Below are 26,665 nucleotides of genomic sequence, written 5' to 3'. Positions count from 1 at the left end.
TAAGCAGTGAAGCAGTGATTCACCAAAAAAAATAAAGTAACATTCATATCACATAAAATATCATTTCAATGTCAATATATCAATGCAATGTCCATTTCAATGTGAAAACAAAGAACTGCAGTGATTTAAAAAAAAATATCTGACAAAATATTGTGCAAAATGGCCTGGATAAAAAGAACTTCAATAAAGCAAAACATTTCTAAGCTAGTTTTTATTGCATTTCTCATCACTTTCTAATTAGTAGCTGATTAGATAATTAATGAATACGATGCATTTTTAATCCCACCGAGTGAAGCAGTATCTAAACTAGTCTCGACCCAAAGATGACTGACATGTTTAAAAATTCAGAACATAAATCCAGCCATTTCTATAATGATTGTATTTCAGAAAAAGGTACACCTGTCGAAAACTGTTAAAAACATAATTTTTCTCAGCATAACCACCCAAGCATCAGCTAACCAGGTCAATAGTCACACAGCTGCGGGCTCGCTAACAACCAATAGAAAGAGACTGCTGTGCAATGACTATTTGAATATTTACAGTAATGACTAATATCATCAGGTCTAAAATTATGTTTCTGCACATTCATAATGGGGTTCAATTTTAGGACCACTATTATTCCTAATTTACAGTATTGACACCAATATATACAGTAAACTGGTTAAATTTGCAAACAACACCAAGGTGGGTTGTGTAGCAGATACTGAACTAGCAGCACAGAGGCTACAGCTGGATCATAATTTAACAGGTCTGGATGATGCTCAACCAAATAGTTACTTCAATATTAGTTCAAATACAAAAACTCGTGGCCATAGGTAGAAATTAGTGACAGAACATTTGCAACTGGATTTGAGAAAGCACTTCTCTACACAGCATGTAGTTAGGATATGAAATATTCTTCCTGTTAGTGTAGTGCAAGTTAAAACCTTGGGTTCCTTTAACAGAGCTAGATAAGATTTGAACAACTTTAAACTATCAGTTCTCCCCAAATGAGCTTGATGGGCCGAATGGCCTCCTCTTGTTTGAAAATTTCTTATGTTCTTATACCCTGAGGGATCAGTTGGATCAGTAGCCACCATTAATAAAGAGATATTTGATTATTGTCCAAAAATTTTCCAATGCGCACACCTTGAAAAGGGCTCATGCGGGCGATCAAATTAGTTCCAGTAAACTACTACAATGAACTATCTTTAATTACTGCTCTTCCAATTAGAAATGTCATAATCTGAAGTTAATTTAGGGAAACAACACAATTAAGATGACTCACCCAGTCACGCAAACAACCTACCAAGTGAAATTGTACTCAGTCCATGGATGGTGGTGGAAGCAAACGTAGTGGCTACAGGGACAAAATACAAACTACACAAATACCGAGCTGAGGTCGAATTTTTAGCCACGTCCCCAGTTGAGAAGATGTATGACCCTAATCTAAAAAATATATTAAAAAATGTGCAGACAAACTGGCAGTAATATCGATGAACTGCACTTTTATTAGTTTCACTTTGAAAATCCCCTGAAAGTAACATTACATTGCTACTATTTTGTCTGGTGCTGTTAATCAAATGGGGGTAGAAAAACAGCCCATTAGTCGCCCCCCCACCCCCCACCCCAATAAAAAGTTCTGTGTTTTTGCCTCACCCAGATGTTTCCGTCCTGGTGGTATGGCTTCCAGTTCCTTACGGTGTCGCTGTACAGGAGCCTGTACCTCGTTGTCCAATCAGAGCTGCTGTATCTGCCTTGTGTCGCAATGGCTGTCACTTGTTTCCTGCTGCCCAGGTCCACCTGTAGCCACTGGTAATGATCGCTGTCCAGAGGAGACCATCCACCAGCACCTTAACAACAGAGAATGATTTTTAAATGAAACTGTACATTAGAATTTGTACAAGCACATCAGAATGTGTTTTTCATATATGCCAACTTCCCTTTTTAAAAGGCATGCACACCATATACAGGTGAGAGTGAAGCTTGAGATCTGAACGCAGGGCCAGTCATCAATCCAGGGCTGCTTCAGGCGTTTTTGGGAGGTTAAGGACCTTCTTTGCTCAGGGACCCAACAGACGTAGCTATTCTGCTGAGCAAAGGATTCAAACCAGTGGCCTCAACCCACCAAGCTATGCACTGCCTGACAGAATCACACATATGTTGAAAATCACCACACATATCGCACTAGTTACACTCACCGGTATGAGAACTTTGGACTAACAAGAATTACCGTTTTTATGTTCACCAGCTTACTGCTTAAATCATGCTGTTTTCTTTGGTTATTTAAGAACAAATGATTCTTGATCGTAGCATCTGTGGTCTTAGCTGACACATTCCGATAACAAAAGAAATCAAGCAAAAGAAAACTGTCATGAAAATTAAACTAACCATGCTCTCAAGCTTTTATGGAATTTCAGCCGCACGTCAATGTCGAGGATTCATCCGAGGACCGTACTGGGGCACTCAATGCTGTTTGTATTCTCAATCACATTTTCAATCTCAATGACTCACAAGAGACAATGTCCTCTGTCAGGCATAAGCAGTTATCAGGAGGAAATGTTTTGCCATTATTTTGCCTGAATATGCACTATATCTGTAGGGAAGCATAAAAATATTCACTCATAAAAAAAAAAGCAACAGATGTTCTTTTCTAACAATCCTCGACCGCTGCCTGTCTGGCCGACGATTAAGAGATGGTGCCACAGAGCATTTTTAAGAAAATTCTTCCTAGTTAATTCCCCTTTTTCCCGCGTCATCATTGGCTTTTGTAAATAAGGCACTTAGAAAAGAGCACCGTCGGAATTTCTGATAGCCATCTTACACAGAGCAAGGGAATCGGCGTGAGGGATACAAAAAAACAGAACAATCCAATGCCTAACTCAATTAAATGGCCATTACTAGCAGGTACCAGATAAACAAGAAATATCATTGAAAAATCAATGCTTCTAAATCTAACCTTGAGAAGATCGCAAGGCGGGTAAATAGTCGCCGAATGCTGAATAGAGATAAAACTCAAGAAAAAACAACATGCTAGAGGTCATCAAGCACACTTTCAGAGAAGACGTTGTGAGAACCAGAGGCGCAACAAAGCAAAAAAGACAAGAGAGCAGGACGTCTAGTGAGAGGGACCAAATGTCATCTAAGCAGATGTTTACAGGAGATATGCAGAAGAGAAGCAGGGCGGCTGGGAGAAGATCAGGAGGCAGCTGGATGGGCACGAGCAGGTCACTGCAGAAGCTGCAGTGCAGCGCAGCTAAATATCATGTGTAATTTAGTGTGCAACCAGATATGCCACAATTTCCCAAGCGGCTGATAAAAACTCGGAGGAAAAAAGGAAAATGTCAATGGCCTTTAACATTTCTTCACCTCTAACATATTGACTCTTTGAGACATCTTGGCCCCTCTCTGCTACTATTAATATACCCACAAATGTTAGTACTTTAGCACATAAAACACGGTGCTCACATTTGTCTGAACTTTTCAGGATAGTAGGTGTGGTCTGTGCTTAATGCCCAGTTCCAGTGGGGTGTTTTAATCTGTCACACCCTATATTCTCCTCCCACACAAAAAAAATATAAAAATGAAGTCCGAGACAATTTGTAAAGGTCAAGTACTGGAACGGACTGGCCTTCTTTGAAATAATAATAAAAAAAATCCTCTCTTTGACTAAGTTTTCATTTTGGTCCCATATTTTAAAACTTTCCCTATTGCCGTTAGCATGGATGATCAAACTCAATTTTCTCATGGCTATTTTGTATTTCCGCATGTGAAATGACAAGCTTCACTGCCGCAAAATCCCAAGAGCTTAAGTTTAAATCGTTACCTACACTTTCACAGGCAGCGGGGAATCACTGGCAATTTATAATTCATATCAGACTGGGTAAATTACTTAATGGCAGAGAATACTTTGGTCTAAAATGAGATCACCTTGGAAGTACTCTGGATGAAATAAAAGACACACGAGAGCTTTGGAGGGTGATGAAGCCACCACATAAACACTAATGACTACACCGATGCATTAAGCCCTGACAGGTATTTTGCTGTTTCAAAGTGACACAGGCCATTATTTGATTGAATAATTTACAGTAACACAATATGTGTGACTATAATGCATTAAGCGGAACAGTGCAAAGGCGTAAGGAAGAAGCCTATTAATGATACTTTAAATGAGTCAGCATGATGGCCCGACAGCAATATGTAAATAAATAAACATCTTAACGGGGAATGAGAGGGTGAATGTTTTTAAAAATCATGTCAATATGAAATGAATAATGACTAAACCTTATGTAGCATAAATCAGACCTACAGGGTTGAATATATATGCAGTAATTGGCTAGAATCTCATCCAGGGGATCCTCAACTTTGAACCCTTGGGTTCTTTGGCTGCTAGGTACTTGGATCCTGGATGGACATAGGAGGCAGTGTGGGGTTCAGTGTGTTAGGGTGCTGTGCCCATGATTGGAAGGTTGTTGGGTCAGACAACCGGGGTTGACAGAGTGACTTCACCATAGGTCCCGTGAGAAAGGTCTACCAACTAACTCTGCTTCTTCAAAATGTATGACACAAAAGCATCTCCAAATTTGTAAAAATGACTAACTTACAGAAGATCAGCTAGGTTAGATAAGACTGATATCCATGGCAGTGGGGTTAATGTAGCTGGAGAGCCAGAACTCGAATGTGTTGATAGTGTCTGAGGTATAATGAGACAGTGAATCCTTAAAGCTATTATTCTGCTGTATCTACGAAGACGCTTCAGGCTGACGGTGTTTTTTGCCTTCTTGTTGAATGCTTTTTGGCATTCCTGTCAGAAAATAGACCAAAAGGTAGACAAAATACTTCAGGGACTGTCTGACCCTGCTTTCTCAAAAATGTATGTGGCTTTAGATAAAAGCTACTGCTAAATAAATAAAAATGTAAATGTAAATATAGTGGCTGCCAATCATGTGATTTCTGCGAGTCCATCGAGGTAAAAGAGGGATTTTGTTCACTGGGGTAATTTATTTGCACTTGAGAAAGATAGACAATAAAATGCAGGGATGAGAGCTTCAGCTGTGATTATTATCGAGCTAATCTTACGGCTGCGCTCGTGGCTCTTCCAGCAATCTGGGATGAGCACTCCAACTATCTCTCTTGCCGTACGGACGCCAAACCTCGTCGCCATTCCCACATGGGTGCGAAACCTCTCCGGCGATCCCATACGGGTGCCAAATCTTGCCGCTGTTCCCATACGGGTGCCAAACCTCTTCGGCGATCCCATACGGGTGCCAAACCTTGCCGCTGTTCCCACATGGGCGCCAAACCTCTCCGGCGATCCTATACGGGTGCCAAATCTTGCCGCTGTTCCCATACGGGTGCCAAACCTCTTCAGCGATCCCATACGGGTGCCAAACCTTGCCGCCGTTCCCACATGGGCACCAAACCTCTCCGGCGATCCCATACGGGTGCCAAACCTTGCCGCTGTTCCCACATGGGCGCCAAATCTCTCCGGCGATCCCATACGGGTGCCAAACCTTGCTGCTGTTCCCACATAGGTGCCAAACCTCTCTGGCGATCCCATACGGGTGCCAAACCTTGCCGCCATTCCCACATGGGCGCCAATCCACGCCTCCCTTCCCATACTTGTCAGCCAGGTTTCCGCAGATGTCGCGTGGGACAGACCACTCCCTACTCCACCAAGGTCTGACCTTTTCATCGTTCTAGATCATACCCTCACTCACAGATGTTCCTAAACAGACACCCTGCCACAGGAAAAAGTGGTGGCGGTGGTGGGGGTGCACTGATACCCTGATGGAACATTCTAAACTAAACTTTGCTTTTCCAAATGAAGACATCAACTAAGTACAAATCATAAGGCAGAGTAATTGGGTCTTAATGACCAATTAAGGACTGCAGAAGTCTGGTTTATCCTTACTTGTTTATCATTACTGTTACCAATAAATCTTGTTACAATTTAGGCTAAGCACTAAAAACGCAATCAGCATCTATCGGGAAAAAAAAATCTGCATGCTATATCTATCCTCCATAAAAGATTATTTACTACATGGATGCTGCAAGACTAGAGCTTGTAACTGCCTAAATTTAGTTTTTTTTTTCCTTGTTTTTCCAATATCCTTTAGAAATATAATGGACTGCACGGATTAGATTTTGACTAATTGCCAAAGTGGTAGACATTTGTGTTGTGTAGATTGTTTCATTGTAAAATGCAGCACAGCAAATGATACAGAATAAAATATTTTCAAAATCTTGTTCTACAGACCCCTGCACACTATGGCAGAAGAGGAAAAACAACACTGCTGCAAAATTATGCTTTTTAAAATAGTTATACACTGTGATCATTTAAGTCAGTCTTGGTCTTATAAGAAAAAAAATGTGCAAATAGCTTGCAAGGTTACATGGTGCGTTTTATTCTTGATCCATGCATGCATGGCGAAATCTTGGAATTAACTTAAAGTACCCCAAAAAGAGTCTATAAAGGGTTAAGCTATTTTTTTTTTCTTATGAAGATAAGATCTGTCCAATTTCAAGTGGCATGGATGATTGTGTTCATTTAATATGCTACTTTTTTATTCACTCAAGACAAAGAGATCTGGCAATAAATGTGAAGTTATGTAATTCATGAAATATTCAGCAATATCACTTTCATATAACTGTTTTTGACAGTATCTGCCAGAAGAATCTATGTTTAAGTACTAAAATAATCTATAACCTTACAATTAGAATGACAAAGGGTTGTTTGTTAAATTGCAGAGTTAAAATTAAAAGCCTCCAAACCACTAATACCCTTGTCAGCCTCTCTCATTTGGACTGGATTACATTTTGCAGAACATATCAAATCAATAACAAAGCATAGCTCTGAGACTAAACATCACACGCCAAAGCCATCAGGAAAATCCATAAAACGCAATTTAGTATTCCAGATATTCCCATTTTAAACTGTCAGTCAGCGGAATACAGATAAATATGAGTCTTGCATATGATTGATTTCATGCCATCTTTTTCTGTTCCCAGCAGAAAAATCTTAGTAAGAAGACGCATCACTATAGATTCCTATTAGTGCCTGTTCAGTCTGTGAAGATATTTCCATGAGTATGTGAGCTAATTGATATATCAGGGGGAAGAAAGTGCTGGAGATGGCATATGGAAAGCAGGATTTACTCATTACTCATAACAGTACCCCGCATGAGTGCTCATCAGGCTGCAGAAAACCCGACTATTATATTGACATCATCCATTAAGAGTTGTGGAGCGCTTGACCCCAGGGAGGGTTGGGTAATATACAGTTACCGATGTGGGCAGTCGGCAGATCGACGTACTTAAAGCTTCAAAAATGGCTCTTTATCAGCAAACACTTACAAACAAAATTTGAACATAATCCATCCTTCCGTCGACTTATCCTGGGACTGACTATAAGAATAGTTATATAATTGTGTTTTTTTAAATATAACTCATAATACCAAGTGTATATTTGACGTCAAAGCAACAGACAACTGACAGAGCAGATCAGCCAGTGCCTGAAGCAATTGGGAGTTAAGGTCTTGCTCAGGGGACCAAGGAGGACATCATGCCTCTGATTGTGGGATTCAAACCAGCGTGCTGCCGGTCATAGGCACAGTGCCCTAACTTGCTGAGCCACAAAACACCTAAACAAAGAAACAATTATAGATCATTATCATTTTTGAATGCACAGGATTTAATCTTGTGAAAAGATTTATATGCTATTCAGATATATGAATGTTATTAACTTCTTGTTTCACATTTGGTGGCTCAGTGTTCAGTGCTGTGGCCTCACACCTTCATGTTGGGGGTGGGACTCCTGTCCTCGGTTCTGTGTTTGTGGAATTTGCATGTTCTGCTTGGGTTCCTGTGGCCTCACACCTTCATGTTGGGGGTGGGACTCCTGTCCTCAGATCTGTGTGTGTGGAATTTGCATGTTCTGCTTGGGTTCCTGTGGCCTCACACCTTCATGTTGGGGGTGGGACTCCTGTCCTCGGTTCTGTGTTTGTGGAATTTGCATGTTCTGCTTGGGTTCCTGTGGCCTCACACCTTCATGTTGGGGGTGGGACTCCTGTCCTCAGATCTGTGTGTGTGGAATTTGCATGTTCTGCTTGGGTTCCTGTGGCCTCACACCTTCATGTTGGGGGTGGGACTCCTGTCCTCAGATCTGTGTGTGTGGAATTTGCATGTTCTGCTTGGGTTCCTGTGGCCTCACACCTTCATGTTGGGGGTGGGACTCCTGTCCTCGGTTCTGTGTTTGTAGAATTTGCATGTTCTGCTTGGGTTCCTGTGGCCTCACACCTTCATGTTGGGGGTGGGACTCCTGTCCTCGGTTCTGTGTGTGTGGAATTTGCATGTTCTGCTTGGGTTCCTGTGGCCTCACACCTTCATGTTGGGGGTGGGACTCCTGTCCTCGGTTCTGTGTGTGTGGAATTTGCATGTTCTGCTTGGGTTCCTATGGCTATCCTGGTATGACACAGGCATCCCTGCCTTGTGGTTTGTGCTTCCTGGGATAAGATCCAGGGTGACTGTGACCCTGGATTGCGTAACCAATTATGGAAAATAGATGGGCATTTAATACTGAAACTGCATGACATTTAGACTTTCCCATGATAGTGAGCCATTGTTTCTCACATTTTGATCCCAAATCATGATTGAACATCACTTCTGGCGCTGTCACGGGCAGTAGCCTGCCAAAGCTGCTCTCTCACTCATACCCCAAAAGTGGGGGGGGGGGGGGGGGGGGGGGGTCACAGCTGACCCCCCCGCAGCTTTTACACTGTATGACTTCTCTTCCTTATGTCTGGGGGAGACTTCCGACCAGCCCATATCATGTAAAGCACTTGATTCTTTTTGCCTTTTCTTATCCTTTTTGTCTTTACACTTGTGTTCTTTATTTTATATTTAGTATTTTCAACCTCTTTGTTTCAAATCTTGTATGGTGAGAGCTTTCCCTTGGCACACTAGTTTCTCCTGGGAAGAATAGTTTCACTTTATCTTTATCGTGTCTTATCTTATCTTATGTTTGTGATGTCATAAGATCTTAATTCCTGATTGGATGAGACTTTGAGCATTTGCAATCTGCAGTTCAACAAATGAAATGGCAAGGGCAAGAGAGCAGCAGAAACACTCCCGCCGTTTGCGTGTGTGTGTGTGTGTGTGTGTGTGTGTGTGTGTGTGTGTGTTGTTGTGCTCCTGGTGGCAAGGCCGGTATTTTGTCAGGGATGGCAGGACCGGATGCGAGCAGGATCGGTGATACGGAGGCCCAGGGGCGACCTATGAGCCTGATGATGACAAAGACCTTTCTGTCGATGGTGAATAACGATGCAGGATAATCCTGAGGGTATTTCCACTGACTCCTACAACACCAATGGCCCTTACCACTGGTATCATCCTCTATCACCATTCCTTATAGTAATCCTCCTCCATCCGTTACAGGCATGCGAGAGACTCTACTGATAACACTACAGGGACTAATATGCTGTTTACTCTGCTAGTAAACATTTTGTCTACCTAAAAATGCAATGTTTTTGCCTTCTATTTACTTTAAGTATTCAACAATAAAACAAGTACTCCCTGGACTAGGTACATCCTGAGATTCCGTTAAGGGAGGCAAAGATCGCAGCACCCTTCCCCGGTGCAAGGCCACGGAGCATTTTCTGCAGAGAATCCCCTTTATGACTCCGGTGCTGCCACCGACTGCGAGTGCAGCCAGTCCCCCGGGTAATTTAGCTCCCTCCCAGACCACAAACGTGCCCCTGACCATTTCCCCCAGCTTTGATTCTGTTTTTCTCCCCAGAGCCTGCCTGGTTCCACATGCGTGGCCCTGCGGCCAGCGGCTCATTGGCTGCTCCTAGCGTGTGACCATCTCTCAGCTGAGGGTAACCTATAACCGTTACAGGCAGAATAGTCAGGGCCCACGGCACGGGTCCCAGAGGGCTCCTAGTCACAACTGGTGCATCGTAAAAACACTAAATCATTAATATTGGAAAATATCTGCGCGCGTGATTTAGTGCTGTTTAGCTATACAGCCCTTCTAAGGCATTTATTAACAACAAATACTGTGCAATGCATGTGTATATCAGGGTCAGTTATGAGCAAACTAACATATGGCACAATTAACGAGCTAATAACATGATGCACAACAGACTGACAATGACCAAAAGTGTCCTCAAAGCATCCGAGTTGCATGCTGTAGATACTTAGGTTCCAGGCTGTCAGGACTTTCACAGAGAGTAGGTAACAAAGCTCTGGATCACTGCATCCCAGGACAAAACTGCAGCCATTCCACCAAGGAACCTTTTCATTCGCACCACCACATATCTTCCACCTCCATCTACCCTCAAAGAACATCGGCGCAGCCCCAAAGAATAGAAGCCACTGCCTGTAACATCAGAACGTTTGACTTCATGTCTTCGCGAGACATTCTGGAGCCGTCGGCAGAAAATGAAACGTCACGTTCACTGAGACAAAGCCGTCCTGCACTGCTAATAGTCTCCCTAATACTCACTTCAAATAGAGGCAAATATGCCACATAAAACATGACTGAATAGAAAAGCTACACTGCAGTTTTCTTATGGGAAAAAATGTTATCAAAGGCATTGAATCCATCAGAATTTTAACCGGTCATGGATGACTTGACATTGCATCTTGTTGCCAGCTAATTTCATGGCTAATTCAAATATATAATTCCACATTATATTTGAACTTTGTGGCACTGAGTGAACACAATGACTAGATGTGACATTTCTTAGCTAGTTGAACCATGACAATGACTAGTTCATAGATGGCTATGAATTAAAACTAATAATAATAATAATAGTAATAATAATAATTTAATAATAATATTAATAATAATAATAATAATAATAATTTAATAGCCATGTTTAATCAGTGGTGTGTAGCATGTTAGGAATCTATAGCTATTGCCAAATGGTTGTGAGTTCAAATTCCACCACTTTAAGCTGGTCCTGCTCTCTGCTCCCACGCTTTCCTCACTTGTACAGTACATCATCTTAGGTAAAATCATCTGCTAAAGAAGCTTTAATCATTAGTCTACATTCAACTAAAAAGTAAACTGTGGCTTCATATCAGGAAGGTAAATGCAACAGTTACCAAGCCACTTTTAAAGAAGTTAATTAAGTAACAGTGAAAGCAATTACACTGGCAGGCTTTTCCTGAGGTAATTGATACAGCAAGAAGTGTTTTGCATTGGAAATGAGCACCAACCTTTTAACCTATTAACCCGCCGCAACAGAATGCAATTCAATTGCGTGCAGATGCACTACGGCCGAGCACCTGTGAAATTGAAATTTAGGACTGATTTAATGGCTCGGGAGTGATTACTGGAGCGTTGTAATAAAAAAATAAGGCATCGCTGTGGCCAGTTAGTTTTATCTCTCGCTGTTCACAAAGCACCGAGCCGCAAGGAAAAGCCATCGGCTTGGTCGGGGCTCAGAGCTGAGGGCAAGCTGCTGGTCAGCAACAGAGTCGGCTATCGGTTTGGGGTTCGAGAAGCTGCTGTGGAGAACCTCACCAGTTCTCACGCATTTGCCGTGACACTCATGCTTTCAGACTCTCACACTCACAGAAGAAATCTTACGGCAAATCAATATTATTCTATTATAGGCCGAAAATTAGCTGTATCAAAAGCTTTGGGTAGTTTGCAAACCCTACAGACTATTTACAAGGCAATAAAACTCTTATATACATGTAAATGTGTGTGTGTGTGTGTGTGTGTCAATGTGTGCCGACTTGTCGCAAATTGAAAACGTCACTCCAGCCAGCTGACCGAAGTTGGCACCTCTGCTTACCCCCTCTCCGGTTCAGCTTTGCGTATCCGGCGGCGTAACCACTGGAGAACACAGAGGAGCTGGAGAAGGCGGCGTGGGGGAGGGGCGTGGCCAGGACCTCGTCGCACTTCTCTGCGATGGAGACAGAAAGGGCGCGTAAACATCGCCAGCAACACAGAAAGGAGGACGGGGCTCAAATAAAGCTCAACTCCACATAATCTTGTAAAACCGATTGTTGGGATGAACGTTTAAGACATACGCTTAAGGCAAGAATGAGTGGGAGTGGATCAGTAATCTATTTTTAAAAGATATTTCCATTTCACAGCATTCAATGTGGCAGGAACATTCAGGCCTTTCATTACATAAAGCACCTATTTTAAGACTAAAAAAAACAACATAAATAATTTCCACTGACCATCAAAACAGTGCTGTAAATGGTTTTAAATATTTTAAAATAGAAGGCATAAAGCCACTCTCTCCTCTTATTTTCAGAATCCATCATCATATTTTATTGCCTTAATATGAACAGCAAATACACACTAAAAACGAAATCTGGCATTTTTAAAAGAAAAAAGCAATACAAGAAAATCCTTTCATTTGAAGGGGCTTAACAGACAGGATAACTCTCCCCGATAGCAGTTTGTGTTCCAAATGGAGGAAACAGATTAAGGCTCTGTTGGATCAGTTTCTCATCAAACAAGATACTTAACTGAATTTGCTAAAGTAAATATATCATTATCCATCCATCCATCCATCCATCCTCCCTCCTTCTAAATGCTTATCCAGGTCATGGTCCTATGGGGTTGCTGAGGCCTGTCTGACTCGGCATAAGGTTGGAAAATTACAATTTATTCATTTTCAATATCAAACTGTTTTATGCAGGGTTGTGGTGATCTGGAACCTTGCACATCTTGGAAAAAAAGAGGCGTAAAATAGGGAATAACGCAGGAGGGGGGGGGGGCACCCCCCACCCATCTCAGGGCACACTCACTCACCATTCACACACACACACACACTCACTCACCACTCACACAGACATTCACACCTACGGACACTCTGACAACAGCAAATTCATCTTAGCATGTTTTTGGGCTGGGAGGGAAAACGAGAGAACCTGGAGGGAATTCCATAATATCACGGGGAGAACACGGGAGAACATGGGGAGAACACGGGAGAACACGCAAGCTCCACACGCATAGAGCCGGGGCGGAGACCTGAACCACAGTCCCAAAGATCTGAGGTGCCCTCCCATTACCATTAACACATTATTATTATTATTATTATTATTATTATTATTATCATCATCATCATCATCATCATCATCATCATCATCATCAGCTGTCGAGCCAAGGTCAGCTCCTGTATGACTTTCCTCCAGAACATCCTGCCTTAGAAAAATGGGTTAACTGTCGGTCATAAGTCTCGCTCTGGACAGACATGTCAGCTGCTGAACAGGAATGGAAAGCAGGCCGGCCAAATGCCCCAAAGTGGTGTCCCTGGTGGGGTTCCTCGTTCCCCTGCCAGGAAAGCAAACCACCAGACGCAGAGAAGCCCCCCCACCAAGAAACAGTCTTAATAAACCCCGAGGGCCCGTAGGCTGCTGCGGCTGTTGTTTAGTCATTTTCTTTATTTATTAGTCAGTGCACTAATAATTATAGCCTAGTAGTCAAGCTACACATTACTTTTCTTTCAAAGCACACCCGTGCTGAGAATTCTGTAAAGAATACGGACATAAAAATCTATCTTCTTACAGAGAAACTAGAAAGAAAAAAATAGTAAAAACCACGACACATACATGACATTTTAACCGGCTTGCTGTTTTTGAGTTTGATATCTTTGTAAAGTAAAATGGTGTTTCCCCCCCCCCCCTTTTACATCACGTTCTGGGCTTTAAATGACTTAGTGAAACACTCAAACGTACTATTTATTATGAACAGCTGTATTTTAAAGGTTAAACCATGTGAAACAGTGATTTATTGCATAGTCATCAGATTCTGAACTAGGCATAACTGTTGTTTGAATTCTATATGCAATATTTCTGTAATTTTTTTTTTGGCTAGTGTTGAATTTAAAAACCATATTTATGTTGGATATCTAATTAAAAATGCAAAGTTTTATATTCTTTTGAAATACTTTTAAATTGCAGTACTTTTCCTTGGAATAGTGCAATGATTAAGTATTAAATCTTTATTCAACATCAGGATTATGATGAAATATTAAGTATACGGCTTAGGGGAAAAATGCAGGAGCACATCTTCTGAATTTATGCTACAAATTGCAGTTTATTGTCATTGCTTCAAAGTCTTGGATGCTACAGTAATTGATGGTTGTCCTAATTGCTACGTGTCACGCCGTCCTCTGTTCAGCTTTCTGAAGGGAAACGGGGCCGGCTCCCTCTCCTACTCTCTAATGAGACATCTCTGCTCACTGTCTTCACCCATCTGTGTTTAAACTTTACCATTACCTGACGCCCTGTCTGGAAGCAGAAGCTGACACATGCTGGGCAAGCCTTTGGTGTAACTGGTGTGGGAGGATCCATCACGGTCCCAAGGGCAGAAGCTGGAGGACCGACCAAAGCTGTGGACTTAACCTGAAGGTCAGTGGCTCAAGTCCCATCAATCTCACTGCTGCGGTACACGACAGAAAGGCAATGCACGCTCGACTAGAATATCCAAGTCCATTAAAGAGCAAAAGCTGGATGTCGATTTAGATAGAAGGATGCACTAAATAAAGTAACCACAAACAACTACCTGGGAAATTCAAGCACAGCAGATGAGAGGATATGGAAAGACTCACTTAACGAAGATGCATCCAGGCTGGTTAAAAAAAGAAGTGTACACAAGCCACAGACAAAATAATTAACTGACTTTGTGGCGTTTGGGAAAAATTCTGAGTTGTTCTCAAATTATCAGAAAATGATACAACTAAAATCATCCACCAATGACCTGATCTTGGTCGGTGGACAGACCTCTAACATTATGCTTTTAAAATTTGTACCATAGTTTAAATGAGAAATTAAAGTAATTATTTTTTTCCTTTTTTTAATGATTATTAGGGAAATTCATCATTGCGTCTTACACTGAGAGCCCCAAAAGGTGTAGAGAAAATGTCACTGTTAGGTACAGTACTCCCTTAGCAACTGAAATACTGCCATAGTACCCTGTAAATACTGTACAAGGACTTGACAGAGGGGAGTTGATATCTTCCCTCAACCTCAAGTGCTCCCTTCTGCTGCTAATCGAAAGCACACTATCTTGAGCGTGTTCCGAAACGGGAAGCCCAAGGATGAATCTGACTAACTGTGAGCATCAGAGGACAGTGGACTCTGGATTTCATTCAGCCAGACTGCCGCTGTGCAGCACACTGATTTACTATCCTGCCTCAAGCCTCCCCATGGTCACGCAAATAATCTAGCATCAAAGGGTACCTATTACTGGTCTGCATACAGAAAATTATATATTTTTTAAACATTTCGTCTAAAGCAATAGCTATATTTTAAATGCATGGGTATAAAGAAATCAAATATTTCAAATACATTTTAAAAAACTGTTCTCTTTGGTTTCCTTCTGAAAAGGATAGTTTCCTCTCGTGGTGCAAACACGCACAGCGCATGTGAACTGCTGTGTGTTTCCCAGGGCAGGCTTTGGAACATTTTGACCCTCAGCTCAACTGAAGTGTCTGATACACGCATGTAGCTTCTGGTACACACTGAGCAGCTAAACATTTTGTTCACAGTGTAAATGTACAACCTTGGGGCCGTATCACAAAGCCGGATTTCTTAACGGCCGGATAACTTATCGGATTTAAGGTAGCCCAGTTTAAATGGATTTTATCTTCAACATCTACATTTAGCCCAGACTACCTTAAATCTGACGCGTTTTTCCAACAGAGCCTTGATCTGTTGCCTCCATTTGGAACATAACCTGCTATCAGGGAGAGTTATCCTGTCTATTAAGTCTCTTCAAATGAAAGTTTTCTAAGTAAGAAATCCTGCTTCGCGATACAGGCCCCCACTGACTGTTGAATGTATGTTCTCTTTTAAGACAAGGAATCTTGTGTAGTAATTGAAGATAGTGAAGGAAATTTAGCTGTGCAATTGTAGCAACAATAGGTGCAAACACAGGAATAATTTCCTTGCGGTGCCTGTAACCCTAATTATTAGCATCCATGCATGCAAACAACTAATTATGCAAAAAACACTCATCGCCAAGACATGCTAATTGCTCTACAAATACATGCAGCTTTGAGTACATATGTATTCTAAGCTGACTACATGTAAGACAAGGATCCCGAAATCAGTATCATCAGCTGGTGTCGTGACATTGCTGAGCTCCACTAGTATCCAAAATTGTGGAAACACTTCCAATTATTAGAGATTCCAGAACTTTAATTAACTGTTGCTCCAGTTACTTATTTAATCATCCAATATATGATATTGGTCAACATTCTCTGATTGTCTATAAACATTACCGTCAATACTTGTGTAGTAAAGCATGATGCCAAAATTGCTAGGTGTTTCCACAAGTTCGACCACTAGTGTACATTTTCAGCTTTATGTGTGCATACTCCTGCCTGTAGGTTATACTGATATACTAACAAATACACAATCACCACTGGCCAGTTCCAGTGGATCTGACTTTGTCGCCGTCTTCAATATTGCTTAATGCAGCTCCAGCTTTAGTCAGCTGACCCGTTGCTGCTATTAATAGGCCCAATATGTCACACTGGGCCTTCAGATTCTTGGTTGGACATCACAGCCGTCACCCACTTATTAGATAAAAGTGTGTAAAGCGATTTTAATTAAGGTCGAGCATCAAATGACATTCACCTGCTCTTTGTGTGACTGCACCATATGCGATATCAAAACTGGTTTTGTCCAGTTCAGTAGACTTTGGTCATACCAGGTGTTCAGTGTCCCAAAGGAGAGATATACTGTAAGAAATTTAATGACTGATAAGAAGACATTTCATGGCAGTTTATGGACCATAAATGTTACACCAAACAATTATTTAAAAAACTCCATAGTCGCAAAACTAATATTTTAAACATTTACCTACATAAATAAGCAAATAAATATTCAAAGATATGGACCAGGAGTTTTGAGCGCTAGTGGCTTTCACTGCAGACATTTCCATACTTTGCAAAATAATTATTAACTTGTTCTATGTTATTTTACTCTATCAGCAGCTATTTCAGACAACGACCGAAATGTTTTTAGAGACAGAGTGAGGACAATGACAAGATCATAAAAGGCTAAAGACCTGGTGCTCACTTGCTTTAAATCACAGAAAACATTCATGTGCTCTGAAGTGTTTAAGAACTCTTGACGCCAGAACATTTAATATGGGAGGATCAATGAGTAAGAGAGAATATCCTGGAACAAAGTACTGAGTGTATTCAATTAATCTGTTTGCTAATTATCAGTTGCCTGTAGTTTTAGTATACATATGTTTATTATGCTAAAGTGGTGCATAATAATCTACCTTCACCTTCAGGTGACCGGTGTTAATCATAAATGTAAATAATGACCCATCTTTAATTCCAATTAATGAAAAAACAGCAGTTGTTCATAAATACCTTTCAGAAGGATATTCATGTTTTACTGCTCTGAAAATGGTCTGGCTTTATACACCGGATTTAAACCGAAGTTTTCTGGATAAAACTCTTCGGTAAATAAAATAAAAGTAAATAACTCAGTACAGGCATGTAAAATATATGATAATGATATTCACATATTAACACATGAGAGTTTTATTTTTTTTTTTTAATTACTTAAAATTATATAAAACAATAAAATTAAATTTGTGTGGTATCGTTCCCTCTAGCAAAGTTTGCTGTGCCTGTTTTCCAAGCTGAGTGCTTGCATGCCTTTGCATCATGCTTATATCAGAGCGTTCACAACTCATTAAAAAACGGATTAAGAAACCTTGAATTAAGGGGATGCTGGACCACCTTGATTTCAGTTTTAAAGTGGTGACAAGCCAGGTGCTTTTTTACATTTTCACGCAACCATGCCTGCGTAAAATTGCCTTAATTGCAGTAGAAATATGAAGATTGTGTACTTCAGCTGAAAGTGCAGGTGTTTTTCCTTATAATCCAGGCATAAGCAGAATTATGAAAAAACTTGAAATTAACTTATTCACAAGAATTCACTTTTTTTTTTGTCTCTGAAACGTTTGAGTACTTTTGTTATCATTTTTAATAATACTAGTTATGATAGGCAGGTTTCAGATACCAGTACCAGAGAAATAAATGGTATTCCCTGTTAAACTATTTGCAATTAAGGCACTTCAGTGTCCATTCTATGAGATTCTGGGTATCCTCTTTTGAAACTCGCTTGTTATAAGTGAGAAAAAAAAAGTTTTGTGTTTCACATGTTCTGTCAGTGTCTAAAAAACCTGACATTTATTTGAAACTACCTCACTTTGAGGCCTGACCTCCATCTGCTAGGACAATTCAGATCCCAATACTGTCTTGCTTATTATTCTGAAATTATGTAAAATGCCTTTTCTGCCTCTTTCATTGGTTAAATTATACATAATTTAAATGTCAGAGTGATTTAAAAAAAAAAGAAAAAAAACCCAGAAAATATCTGTATACCTGAACATTGATTAGTATTTATGTATACTGTATATATATTTTTGGCTTACTGGAGAGATATCCTCTATGGTAGACAGAATTCAACAAGAAATTTGTTGTTGCTTTTGAGAGGAAAAAAAGATTTTATTTTGGGGAAGTCATTTCAAACAACAGAATTCCATAAAAGAAAATAAAATGTACCTTTACAGTCTATTGTGACGCTATCACAATCAACATGCATAATAGTGAGAAAAGGGCAAGCTACATGCACGATGAAGTAATCAACATGGCCCTCTTGTTTTGAATAAACACCCTCATCTTCAAATTTGACTGGCTAGATGACAAGGTCTAGATGGCCTGGATTTATTTGTAAATTTATAACATTTGTTTCCAACATCTCCTTCTTCTAAGACTCCGATGCTAAGATGCTAAGCTAACACGTGGTGCGGCATGGGACACTGCGATCGAAATTGGTTTTTGGTCACTGTACACACAAGATATATGGAGATTTAATCAAAAGGCAATTCATGGAACGGAGAGCCTGAGGCATGGAGATGAGACAGACGCACACTTTCCTTGGCCTTCTCTGCAATGACAAAATAAGATGTCACGTGTCTTTATGTATCCTAATAGTCACCTTTCGGCTAATGAGAAGATTCAAGAACTTCCCCACTCCGCCATCTCATCCGGATATTTGTTCCGATACGTGATGCTGGAGCTTAATATCTTGTGACCTTTTTCTAAAGTGTTTCTATGCCTTCATCTCATCACCCTGAGGCAAATAAGAAAGCTATTTTCCAACCCTGTGGGAAAGTATCCATTGATCTGAAGTACCCCTGTAGTTTTCTCTCTTTAGAAACACTGGACAGGCATCACAAAGGGAGACTTACAAAAAAATGGCCCTTATTAATTTTCTTGTACTTGAATATTGTGCTCTGAATGTGCCAGCATGAGCGTACAATAGATATTTAACAAAAGAAATAACATATTTGAAATACATTTCCAAAAGAAGATGTATATAAAACCTTTACAATAATAATTTTCTTAAGAATTAATATGTATAAGTATTTATAAATGTAATTGGTTAGTAATTTTAATTGCATTACTTATTTCTCACAGCCTGGAGTTTCTGCCATCGGGTGGCAGCATGCGAGACGCTGATAAGCCTGGAACCCGATCTGACGCACAGAACAGGAAGGTCACTGTGGCTGCCATCTTGTTCTTGCCTGAGTACGTACACAGAATTGTGAAATCAGAGTTACAAACTGAAAACAATGCATGGAAAGTGGAAGGCCATTAAAATTCAGAGTATAAAAATTAAAACACATAGAACTTAACTAATGAAACAAAATTACTTATTTTCAGATGATGATGTAAATATAGCTACAATAAAAATAGCTACTGTACATTGATACATGAAGCCGATCCCAGGATGAGGCATGAGACAGGAGTAAAACCTGAATGGGATGCCAGTCCATCGCAGAGCAGACGCAATCCAGGTGGCCGCACTTTAAACAAAATTGATGGAATCTATGTTTTTTTAGCAATACAATGTTGTATGAGCAGTGATCACCATTTTGGCACACTTTTTTGTTTGTTCTACTGTCCATGATTGGCTGATATAATCTAACATCGAGGGGTGGGCAGCAGGACTAATTCTGCAGTTGTGTTAGGGTGTGTTGCGGCCGTCCAGTGGAGACCTCTTGCCAGGAGATCTTCAACTCGTATCCCCGGGGTCCTGAATAACTTTTATGGACAGAATTTCTAGGCGTAGCCAAGAGGTAGAGGGGGTTGCGGTTCGGTGACCTCAGGATCGGCAGACCCAGGACACGCTGGGGAGATAATCTCTCTCGGCTGGCCTGGGAATGCCTTGGTATGCCCCTGGAGGAGCTGGAGGAGGTGGCTGGTGAGAGGAAGGTCTGGGCATCCCTGCTTAGACTGCTGCCCCCGCGATCTAACCCCAGATAAATGGCAGAAACTGGATGGATGGATGTACAGTATTTATGTTAATTGTAAATGTCATACTGTAACTGTGTAATCTTTGCAGTGGAATGCGTCATTATAAAGCTAAAGAGTTCAAATAAAAATAGGAGATGTTTGACCAGGAAAATGCCCCTGAACACTTCCTGCAGGCATCGTTCAGCTTTGCCACGCCTCTAATATGATCATTTTCCCTCACGCTTCAGCTCCAAGTGGCTCGAATATTTCAATGTTCAAAAGGGCTCCTTCAGCTAACTGCCGTGTTCAGGTTCTCCTGAAGGATTTCAGGGGGACCCAGATTAGTATTCCCCACTGGCCACACTCAGTTTTATTATGCCATTCACACGTTCAAGACCTCTGGTACAAGAAAAGTAACTCCACAGCATTACTGAACTTCCCTTACATTCGACTGTAGGAGGGAAGTCTGTTCTTTGAAGGTTTTGTTTGATTGTTGGTAAACAAAGCACTGATTTGCATTGCCGTATGCCAAAAGACATATGACACTGCTGCATCTACCCACAGGACAATCCTCAACAAGATTTGGACTTGTTTAAGTAGGTCTTTGTAAAGTTCAGCCAGGCTCTCTTTCAGCCCCGGGGTCCAATATAACAAGGAGGCCAAAGTCTCTAGGGGTGTTTTTTAGACTCTAAAAATCCACGTTTGTTGATGATGGCATTTCTAGAACCCTCATACACCTGCTGCCTCTCACTATTTTCACATAACATGTGGGGCACAAAAGCTTTTGTGTCACTTTAAGACTTACCAAATGCAAATTGTTCACTTGAAGTTCACCCACAACTTCATATAGGTTTGGTGGGGCGTACGGACGGGGGCAGACTGGCAAAAAAGTCCAGGAATTTGAAACAAAGCCCCCGCTGACCGGGGGCTTGGGTTTTAGGTCCCTCTTGGTATATTTTGCCAAAAATGATTAACCGGTTGGCCACCACTGAAATAGTGGATTATCCAATTATCCATTATCATCTCCTGCTTTCCACCGGGAAACACTCCTAGCTGTATAATGCTGGGTTTGGGCAAGATGGACCAAGCCTCGAAGGCCCCCCCCCCCAACAAATTCCCAAACTTCCCGATGGCCAGTCTGCGCCTGCACACATTAAATGGGAATAAGCTGCCTCACATCACATATAATTCAATGCTTTTGAAGGGCACCAATAAGTTTTCCCTTGGCTTTAACTGAACGTCAAAAAAAAAAAAAAAGCTGAACCTTACTTTCCTATTTTCGGATAGATTTTATAATGTTGTAAATCTAAGCAATAAACGTGTGAAGACCTGTTTTTCGTTTCCATTTCATTTAAGAAAATGTAACAAAATGCACATGGGCTTTTGATGAATCTGACAAAGACTGTGCATCACGCTATACAGCTCTCTATTTCATAGGTCAACAGCTTTTGAATATTTGTTCATTTGTCAGACAGAACAAAAAGGGAAAAAAAGAATTGGGCAAAGAGCTGTACTTGAATCCTAAAAGTCATAACACAATCAACACAAGAAGAATTAAACATAAAACCCATTAACTGCGATGCCAAAATGACACTTTAGTAATTATTTCAATAATATCTTAAAAATATTTATGCTGATTGACATTTCTGGTTGAGATGCCTTGACGAGCTCTGTGTGAGGCAGCCATTTGCTACTGGGCTTACCAACACACAAGCTAATGGAGCTGGGTTCTGCCCACTCCTGGGCATATCAGACAGTAAGGATCAGGAAGTCGAGAGCGGCGCAGTCAGCCCACTACAGGGAAATGCCACATGGTAATTGTTTGCTGGCGGCTGCTGCAAATCTAGAGGGCCACCCTGAACAGGGAAAGGTCTGCTCAGGATGTTAAAATATGCATTGTCTTTGCAGCAGATGCCCCCTGAACACTGGCTGGTGCTCCCTGTCTAGGGTACGGTATGGTTTCATTACAATCAATAAAAACCTTGAACCCTCCCACAGTTCGCTACAATAAAATATGGCTAAACATAAGCAACAGCTAAATGTGGCACATGGGGTGACCGTGAACATGCTGTAATCTGTGGAAGAACATTAGTCACCTTGATTGCTAATCATTCCTCAGTGTTGAAAGGCTTGCACTGCTGCTTTTAATCCCACAAAGGTCTGTGGATTTCCACAAGCTCACACTGCTTGTTATGTACTCGTTGTAAGCTGAGAAGGTTTACACTCTCGGGTTCACTTGTGGGAGTTTTACTTACACAAAAATGTTCTGAGAGCAGAACGAAAAATGATTGGTTCGGAGAGATAACCAATCAAATTGTAGAGGAGGTTGGTCCAAGCAACTACAAGACATCTGACTGATTGGTCCCACCTCCTCTAGCTCCTTGGACCCACCTGCTCTACAATCTAATTGGATCAGAGAGATAACAATCATTTTCCCCTTTGCCTTCAGAACATTTTTTTGTAACTAAAACTCCCATGAGCCTTGGGTAATTCCGGCAGGTAAGCCTTCTGATTTTAAAAAAAGCAATTGATTTGAATGTACTGTACACAGGTAAATGAGAGGCCCATATCTGTGGCATAACAATGGATCACCACATAATTTAAATAAGCCAAAAGAGTACTAACAGGCCATGCAGAATCAGGGTGATAAAAGATACAAACTTCACCCAGAGAGTGAGGGCAGGACTTAAGCATCCAAGCCAGGAGATATCAAGTCAAGTGGGTTTACTGTCATTTCAGCCTATATACAGTACAGTACACAGTGAAATTAAATATTGTTCCTCCACTACCATGGTGCAACACAAAGAGCAAAAACAGAAAAAACACAACACTACACAAGTGCAGAGAGGCAGAACTATACAGAGTGCAAGGAGAGCAGAGAGAGAGAGCGTGCAAGATAAACACAAGGGCAACAACAAAATATTACAGGACAAGACAACATACAGTGAACTCAACAAAAGCAGTAACAGTAGTAGTTTGAATGAATACAATATTGACAGATACTGTATTCTAGCAGCAGAAGTGTGCAAAAAATGCAGGATTGAGGTAGATAGCAATAAATAAATAATTGTGCAAGTTACAATAACAGCAGCAGGACAGAGAATGTGCACTATTAAACTAATAAAGGGTATATACAGATATATGAGACCAAGTAGTTACCCAATGAGCCACTGATGTAGCCAGTGTCTAAAATATCTGTCTTAGGAAAATAACGACACCAGACCAAACCTTTTAAATGTATTTTTTAAATCAAGCCTCTTGGTCAAGTCTTTTGACTGTGACAGTGTTAAATGAAGCTTAAGTGGAGTAGTTCACGTGTTAAAAAGGCTCAATTTCTCCTGTGGGCAAACTTCTGAAAATGAACCCAATCGAGAATAACTGAAGTCAGTGGGCATTTGACATGTGCAAAATAAGCTGCATGTATTGGGGCGGGGGCGGCGGGGGGAAGAGATTCCAGAGGCTTCTGATGAATAACGCTGTGTATTCTATGACAAAGAAAACAGGCAGTGGATGAATGAGCCTCAATGAAAGCAAAAGATCAGATTTTAATAAAAGTGAAACATATCTACTCAGACTTTACAATCAAGATAATATGCAATAACATGCAATTCAGAGGAAATATAAGCAAAGGAATAAATAATATAAATGAAAAAAAAAATTAAATGTACTCAGTACATTCATTTGTATTGAAGGGGAAACACCACAATATACCAGGCGAGACTGAGAAAATGAGAAGGTTCATTGATTTTTGAGACAAGATGCATCTACAACATCTGGATTGGTGTGGGTACACTATGAGAGACCAAGTCAGTCTGAGAAATGCAAGGTTTAATTGATTTTTGAGATAAAAGGCATCTATAACATTTGGATTGGTGTGGGTTCACAATCAGACACCAGGATTGTCTTAGAAAATGCTAAGTTCTGCTGATTTTTAAAACAAGTTGCATCTACAACACCTGAATCAGTGTGGGTACACTATGAGAGACGAGATTATTCTGAGAAATGCAAGGTTTCATTGATTCATTGAGATAACAGAGCATCTATAACATCTGGACTGGTGTGGGTATGCCATCAGACGACAGGCCAGCCGTGTCATACTCATCTTCTTTCTCTATTTGCTGCACCACATTCACTATTTGCAAACCAAACAGATCACCAGCAAGCTATAATATAAATATTATCATTTATACAAGAACCTACAAGAAGTACACCTACTTTGGATAGAAGCTACGGTTAAAAAGTGCTTTCTAAGGAATTCTGTAGCTGGGGGGGGGACAATCTTTATGAGCATGTTTAAATTGTCACACACCTTCTAAAATAGAGCCGGAGAATAATGTAATTACCGGGCAACTTTTATTAGCCCTGCCGTTCCCTACAGACACAACTGATGAACCGGGAGACTGCGTTCCTCACGAGCACGACCCGCACAGGTTAATGGAAGTTACAGACCACACGTGCTTCCTCTAACACGGGGGCAGCTGGCAAGGAATTACTAGTGCTTGTGCTTCAAACGCTGTGGCCTACCCGAGGCACCTCTACACTGCTCGGTATGCACTGCACTAACCGTCATTACCGCACAACGTATTTGCTGTCCAAGTCCTAATGTCAAACGTGAAATATATTCGAGTGAACTGTACTGAATTCCAAAAATAGGTTTTATATCTAGTGAGAGCTTTTGAAACGTATTATATGTGTATTGTGGTGCACAGGTTCTATCTGTGAAATTGCAGTAGATTAATGAAATACCTATCCTTTTAAAATAAAGACGTTTCTTTAAAATAATTAACGAAAAATGTTTCATTAAAAAAGAACGGTAATGCGTACTAACAGCGTAAGAGAAAGTCCAAGAGGTTTCTAAATTCTTTAATGATAATATGCTTGCGAGACCAAGATGACACGCAGCTGTGATTTATGCCTCCCCATGTAAGCCCAGAAAGAGCGAGGAAGACAGGGTTCCCATCCCATAGCACCTCCTGTCTGCCACTAACAGTCTGGGAGGGTTCCACGCATATTGCTTAATGCAGGAGAGGCAGACAGGCCCCAGTTAATGAAGAGGCGTTTATCACAGGCGATCGACAGTGCCTAGGAGGACCAGGGCACCCAACCTCAGAATAAGGAGTTTATCAACAATGATCTGGGGTTGGCCATCCTGAATTCAATAACCAAATCCGTCAATCATAGCTTCCCGATTTCTCAAAAATTCAGCACTCATATTGAGTTTCCCAAGCAAAAAGAACATTTGGACTGCTAGGTCTTCCAAAACATTAGATAAATGTGATGTTTTTCCTGTATAATGACACACTGACAGGAAAGTCGGTGATGCTAATTACAGTGAGCTTTTAAAATATCAAAAAACATAAAACACCACCAGATGAAATTATGCACTCATGAACCTTTTTCTTGATAAGCTGGGGTTAAGGTAGGTTAAATATTGGCTTGCAGATAAGAAAATCATATGCTAACATAAGCTAAGGCTTCAGAGTTGTGTTCATGTGGGCCGAATAATTTTAAGCTCAAGATTTTTGTCCCAAGACCAGACCAAACATATTCAGCCCTCAGTGTTAAGGTTACTAAGGTTACCTAACGTGAGAATAATAGATGTGGGGGAAGTTGCATTTCCTCCCACCAGCACAGCAGTTTAACAAGAAATTACAACTCTGGTGGTGCAAGACATCAGGGAGGTCTACACTACTCGTACTATCTGCCCAGAAGTGCCACATTTGAGGGCAAGGCCTCCTTCACAGCTCATAATGGGAATGGAGGGAGCGTTCTGCCTGCATAGCTCCATCAATCACAAGCACATCACTGTGGGACCAGAGCAGTCCCTGCTGGACTCCTGGGCTTCCCAGGATATAACCCACTGTCACAGCCAGACCGTTACAAATGGCCTGGCATCATCAGATGCCCCCAATTACTCTTGCTGAAGCTAGAGTCCAAGCAGTATCTTCTCATCCTTTGTTAGCTTAAATCAGTGTAATCCAACCTGGTCCTCGGGGACCCACAGACAGTTTTTGCTCCCTCCCAGCACCTGGTGCTTATGGAAGTTTTACTTACACAAAAATGTCCTGAGGGCGGAACGAAAAATGATTTGTTTAGAGAGACAACCAGTGAGATTGTAGAGGAGGTGGGTCCAAGCAACTTGAGGCAGTGAGGCCAACCACTCAGATGTCTTGGTCCCGCCTCCTCTAGTTGCTTGGACCCACCTCCTCTACAATCTGACTGGTTATCTCTCTGAACCAATCATTTTTTGCTCTGCTGTCAGAACATTTTGTGTGATCAAGCGCTCCTGGTAGGGAGCTGGTAGGGAACAAAAATGTGGACTGTCTGGCACGGAGCTGGGAGGAAGCAAAAACATGGACCGTCTGTGAGGACCAAATTGG

At 41.1% G+C, this 26,665-nt stretch overlaps 1 protein-coding gene across 1 annotated transcript in view; it reads right to left on the bottom strand.

The window, feature by feature from the left end:
* The window catches only part of LOC111854993 (contactin-associated protein-like 2), a 314,095-nt gene that overhangs the window by 172,044 nt on the left and 115,386 nt on the right, over positions 1 to 26,665 (bottom strand). The window contains exons 2-3 of the mRNA XM_072700030.1: positions 11,790 to 11,900; positions 1,639 to 1,832 (exon numbers count right to left, since the gene is read on the bottom strand). Coding sequence (XP_072556131.1) covers positions 1,639 to 1,832; positions 11,790 to 11,900 — 305 coding nt within the window. The remainder of the gene's footprint in view (positions 1 to 1,638; positions 1,833 to 11,789; positions 11,901 to 26,665) is intronic.

Source organism: Paramormyrops kingsleyae, chromosome 15, assembly GCF_048594095.1.
Source record: "Paramormyrops kingsleyae isolate MSU_618 chromosome 15, PKINGS_0.4, whole genome shotgun sequence".
Classification (NCBI taxonomy): Eukaryota; Metazoa; Chordata; class Actinopteri; order Osteoglossiformes; family Mormyridae; genus Paramormyrops; species Paramormyrops kingsleyae.
The sequence above is the reverse complement of the archived record's forward strand: the minus strand, read 5'-3'. Positions and strand labels throughout refer to the sequence as shown.